Consider the following 6,000-nt stretch of genomic DNA (forward strand, 5'->3'; position numbering starts at 1 on the left):
TATGGATTTGGATACGGTTTGACGAGGAGGCTAGAACCTAAACCTGGATTCAGTGCATCCCTAGTTAAAACTGAACCCCAAGTTGGCAAACATACCGGAAGAGTTTAGGAAAAATACATTTAAATTGAATCAACAGTGAAGGAGACCTGGGGCATTAATTTTAAGCCTATCAACAAAGCAGACAAGGAGTTAAAGAGGGAAAAAAACAGGCAGGCACTTCAGAAAATAAATTTCTTAAGTAGCTCAAAGCCCAGCCTATGATTAAGTACCCTTCTTGGTATGAAACACGTAAGACTTTGTAGCTTTTATGTGCAAGTTTAAATAAACTCTACTGGTTTTATTTCAACTTGTTGAGCTACTTAAGAAATGTATTTTTCTGGAGTGCCTGCCTGTTTTTTCGTTTTCCCATATTTGGCTCCCTAAGATGAAGGTCTGGGGCATGAGCACCCGGACCCTAGACAACAACGGGTAACAATTCTTCCTCATTCACTTTAGCACTATGTATTCTTTATCCTTGATCTTCAAGGAGTCAAAGAGTCATATGCAAGTATATAGTGATATATAAATGCAGGGTTTTTTCTTCTGGCTATCAATTTTGCTTTTTTTTGTGACAGGCAGCAGGGAAACAGCCTTTGTCTATGCTATTTCCTATGCTGGAGTCGTTTATGCACTTACCCGAGCCTGCAGTCAAGGAGAGCTCAAATCATGTAGCTGCGATCCAAAAAAAAGAGGCCGCTCAAAGGATGAAAGAGGGGAGTTTGACTGGGGAGGCTGCAGCGATCACATTGACTTTGGTATAAAATTTGCCAAAGATTTTGTGGATGCAAAGGAGAAGAGATTGAAAGATGCACGGGCTTTGATGAACTTGCACAATAACCGCTGTGGGAGAATGGTAGGTCTTACTGAGCTATGCACTGAGAGAAGTGGAGGTTAATTATGATGGTTTTAGATCAACCATGTTGCAAAAAATGGAATTTCCTATAATATTAACTTGCAGTGAGCACTCTACAGTTTGGTTTATTTTTCTTTGAACAATATTAGACCAGATAGTGTAAATATCACTATTTTATGTCTGAGGAGATGGTAAGCAAAGAAAAGCATCCTCATTCCCTCCAGATGTGGCCATATGTCCAGATTTGCAAGCACACATCTAAACTATTAAAGCGATTAATGCTATTTGGAAAGAATCCTCTGGAGGCTAAAACAGCAAATATTTTGTGTAATAAATACATTTCAATGCTGGATAATTTATAATGCTTCAGCGCAGAGACAGTAAATAGTTGTGGTTTTAATGGGAGTCATGAGATAAAATCTAAAAAAGGGGGAAGGTGGTGGTTTATGGAAGACATTATTCTGCAGTTTTTCTATGCCCACCTTGTAGTTTTAGCAGCAAATGGGCTGATTCCCAAGATTGTTATCAAATGATTAGTGATGTGACAATTTATTTTAATTGGGCACATCTAAATCCTATTAGGTTAAAGAACAAATGTAGCAAAGCACCATTTTTTCCCTTTCTTGTGCAGGCAAGCACTTTGTAAATCCTGCTCTTGACATCTTTACTCCATCACTTTTGTAACTCATTTAGTTAGAAAACAAAACATATTCCAGTAAAACTGAGTATCAAAACAAGAGATTGTGAAAGACTTAAATATCAGTAGTCTTGGCTGTTTTTCCTATCTTACAGGCAGTAAAACGATTTATGAATCTTGAATGTAAGTGCCACGGGGTCAGCGGGTCTTGTACATTAAGGACTTGTTGGCGTGCCATGTCAGACTTCCGAAAGACAGGAGATTTTCTAAGGCGAAAATACAATGGGGCAATACAAGTCACGATGAATCAAGATGGAAGTGGGTTCGCTGTGGCAAATCAGAACTTTAGAAAAGCTACCAAAAAAGATCTGGTCTACTTTGAAAACTCCCCTGATTATTGTCTTATGGACAAAACAGCCGGTACGTTGTTTATTTTATTCTCTAACTGTAGAAATGTGAAGCTCAGAATTTAGCATTTAGGTATAGTATCTGTTATCTGGAAATCTGGAAACGCTCTGCATTATGGGAAGGCCATTTCCTGTAGAATTTTAATAAAATAATACATTTCTAAATGATTTCCTATTCTATGTAGTAAAAAAACAGTATCTAAGATACAGTGATGTTACTACTCTGCAAGGCCCACCCCCCCCCCCCTCCCCTGCACAAAAATATCTGCTGAGGGGCTCAATGCAGAGTAGCAAAACCTCACCTTGTTCCCTAACCCCCCCCCCCCCCCCCCACACGGAAACATTTCCGCTCTCTTATCAGAAACAGAGGAAGGAGACATCTGCTAAGATGTAATTAATTCTTATTGAAGGCAAAACAATCCTATCAGGATTGAATTATTTTTGAGTAGACTTACAGTATGGTGATCCAAATTACATAAAAACCACTTATCCAGAGCCTTCCGTTAACAGGTCCCATACCTGTACTATACAGAACAGCATTGCAAGGGAGAAAGCTAACATGTTGCGTCGTATTGAAGAAGTATTGAACATTAAAATATATTTATAATATTTGTATCCTACAATTGGCAGGTACACAGTCATGTTGTACTGAAATATAATTTACCGCTAAATAGCATAGCTAAAAATATTTTATTGCCCTTACCTAAATTTGACTTAGTAGACTAAAAAAAGTTCTGTGTTTCCTGCATAGAAAAGGGCTTCTTACAGAAGGACTGGTAAAATTAAAAAGCTAGTCTTGTTAATTAACAGACACAAAAGTCTCATTTCTCCTCTGCAGTTTCATTGCACCACTCCACTTCTTGATCAGAAAGCTACATTTTGTTATTAGAAGTAAAATCACCATGAGAAGAATGTGAAAATGCCACTTGCAGCAGCATGCTAAAAGCACTATTTATAAGATAAAGCCCATTTAGAGGGCAGCAACAGAGATCCCCCCCCCCCTTCATTTTTCCATTTCCCTTTTCTTGTCTGTATCCCTACATTCCAGGCAGGCAGGCAAAGCAGTTCAAGAGCTGCATAGCCTCTATAACCTCATTTTTTTCAATACACCCCCCCCCTAAAATTTCAGAAATTTCCTAGTGAAATTGCAAACAGACGTAATTATCTTTACACACAGAGATAAATACAGGCAGCAATAATATTATGACTGTGTAATGTAATGGTATGACCATACCTTTAAATAAGGGCATATGGGCAACAGAAGTTTTAGAATTCTTGATACATCAACTGTAACATTGCAAATTAGCAGTATTTTCTGCCCAAATATCCACTATGTCAGGTAACAGAAGAATATCAGTAGCTGCCTCTATCAGTTGGGTTCCCTAGTCATGTCTACACTGAGATTCAAAGTAAGCACTGGCATTTCAAATACACAATAGCCCAAACAACCAAACACAGATTAAATATAAGCAACAGTCTATGGCAGCTTACAGCAGGCCCTCTGGCATACACCAGATTGCCAGACCTGGTCTTGTGCCGTCTTCTTCAATTTCCAGGAGCCCCATCTTCTCTGTCCCTTGTATGATAAGAATAATGAAAGAGCTACAACGTCATGAGAGAAATGAAAAAAATATTTGAGAATCCAGTATGCTAAGGAAAATCATTTTTTAAGCCATTGTACTTGTTTTAGACACCCAAGGGCATGCTGTTTAATGTTTTAATGGGTGTTTAATCCTTTCACTCTTCCAGTGCTCCAGGGAGCTAGGGAAGGCCACAGAGAAAGATCAAAAGGAGTTCATTATCAAAGGAATGTAATGTCTTCAGGCCCAGCATGTAGTCAGGAGAAAAAGTCCTGTGGGTGTTACATCACAGCTAAAAAAGGTCACCCTCGCACAGGGCTAAAGTTTTTAGCCTCTAGCTGTTGTCTACCAGTACTGTTTATTTTGACTGGTGATATAAACTCATTGCTAACAGGAAATGCAATAATAAAACAGTAATTAACAGATATGATATAAATGCAACAGTAGGCAAGAAAGATAAAAATGTTTGAACCACTTTTCTACATGTTATTTTTATTGTCCAGTTAAGCTGAGGCCACACTGCAACCAGCTCACTCTGAGTGAACCTACAGTACCTTTAGGGCTCTGGCATTTACATTCTCGCCGGTGGGATGGCATATCGGGGAGATTAGTCACCCACGACAAGGGAGATTTGTCACGGGCGACTAATCTCCACGTGTGCCAGAGCCCTTAGTTACAAATCAGCTATATTATCACTGGTATAAGAGTTGCGTTGGTAGCACAAGTGCTGATGTTCCTGTGAACTTTGGCTGCAACTCAAAAGATGAAGGCGCTATCAAGAGCCAGCATGTTTTATGTGCTTAGGGGTCCCCAAGTGACTAGCAAGTGTTGCTTAAAAATGTCTCTAATGAGGGATTACATTTTGCTGCAGTTCATTTCAGGAGATGTTTAGTTGGTACTCACTGGCATATTGTATATTAAAAAGGTACAATGCTTGTATCTCCCCTCTTTATCTGTATTTTCTGTAGTTGGAACTGGTGGAGTAATTTAAAACAATAATTTTTCTCCATGTTACTAGAATTTTAATTGATAAACTGAGCTTTTTTCAGCACTAGCTACATGACAGTGGAGTAAAAAAATGTTTCCTCTTCTGTAACTGCAGAACAATTGTTAACAACTATATCACTTACACCATAAATGTTCTTTCCTCAGGATCCCTGGGTACTGCCGGCAGGGTGTGTGACAAAGTCTCTAGAGGAACCGATGGCTGTGAGGTCATGTGCTGCGGACGGGGCTATGACACCACCCGTGTCACACGTATAACTAAATGCGAGTGCAAATTTCACTGGTGCTGTGCAGTACGTTGCAAAGAATGTGAGGAGACTGTGGATGTGCATACATGCAAGGCACCAAAAAGAGCAGAGTGGCTAGACCAAACATGAGCCCTTCAAGTTCTCACTACTGGACAAGATGCCGCAGGCCCCGCAGAATTCTGGGTGTAAGTGTAGTCCAGCTGCATGGCTTCTTATTTAAGTAATTCTGCAAGGCACTAAATATGGGACTTCACTTTCCAGGATATACTGCGGTCCGTCAGATCTAGGTCAACAGAGAACCAGATATTTCTGTATGAGAAGTTTAAAATAAAAGCAGTGGTCCACAACTGTTCTCACAAAACAGCTGGTGGTAGTTCACAGACCTTCAAAATTTATAGATCTCTTTTTACTCTAGCTATTTTTTCCATAATGGAGATTCATTTTTCCATTCAAACCCCACTTGAAAGACATTCTATAAACATTAATAAATTAATTGAGAAAAACCACCAGTATCAGTAAAATAATACAGCCTCAGATTAGGTCATTATTATTCTAGGAAGTAATAAGGAAGCTCTACAACAGGGAAAAAAAACAAACCTTGGTGTTTATGAAAGATATATAACTATACAGACATTACCAAAACCAACGTAAGAGATCTCATCAATTGATACATTTCATAAGGAAATAACTGACAGACCCCATGTATACTTTATCATTTTTTGTTTGGACTTTGTGCCTTCTATTAGGGGGATTTCTTTTCTCCACTGGTACATTATACCGAGAGCTGCTTACAAGTCAGCGGGGATTCTATACAATTTCTCATGAACTACAAGATGGTACGCAGCACGAACTGTGAAAAATCCCCTTTGTCGACTAAACAATTGAAAAATATTGGAAATTCCAAGATGGAGGACTTTTGATGCAACTGAGACAAACTCAGTTTTGTAAACTTGCTTCTTGTATGTTGTGTATATGCTTTAATATTTTTTTTAAATACATATAAACTTATATTGCAAACATTTTTTTGTGATATTCTTGTGATACTTAATGCACAAAAGCTTTCCAGTTTTATTCTGAATGGTATGGGAAGATGATTTGCTGATTTGGAATTTGGTACCCAAATGAATGTGTTGAGGTAAAGGTTTGCCTCTTGCATTTAGCAATGGAAAGTTAAAAGTTACATAAAAAAAATCTGCAGTGGAAACAAGAATCATTGTTGCTTTTTAAAAAT

The 6,000-nt window shown here is 38.5% G+C and overlaps 1 protein-coding gene across 2 annotated transcripts in view; it reads left to right on the forward strand.

Moving 5' to 3' along the window:
* wnt2b (Wnt family member 2B) overlaps positions 1–5,788 on the forward strand; it is a 49,151-nt gene extending 43,363 nt beyond the window's left edge. Inside the window, exons 3-6 of one of the 2 annotated variants that reach the window (XR_208200.4) lie at positions 615–892; positions 1,685–1,949; positions 4,669–4,954; positions 5,516–5,788. Coding sequence is in view for 1 of the 2 variants with exons in the window: in XM_004910726.4 (XP_004910783.1) it covers positions 615–892; positions 1,685–1,949; positions 4,669–4,898 (773 nt within the window). In the remaining variant the exon portion in view is untranslated. Of the gene's footprint in view, positions 1–614; positions 893–1,684; positions 1,950–4,668 lie in introns of both variants that reach the window. The other variant, XM_004910726.4, reaches the window with a different exon arrangement.
* Positions 5,789–6,000: the final 212 nt, after the last annotated feature.

This window comes from Xenopus tropicalis, chromosome 2 (assembly GCF_000004195.4).
Source record: "Xenopus tropicalis strain Nigerian chromosome 2, UCB_Xtro_10.0, whole genome shotgun sequence".
Lineage (NCBI taxonomy): Eukaryota > Metazoa > Chordata > Amphibia > Anura > Pipidae > Xenopus > Xenopus tropicalis.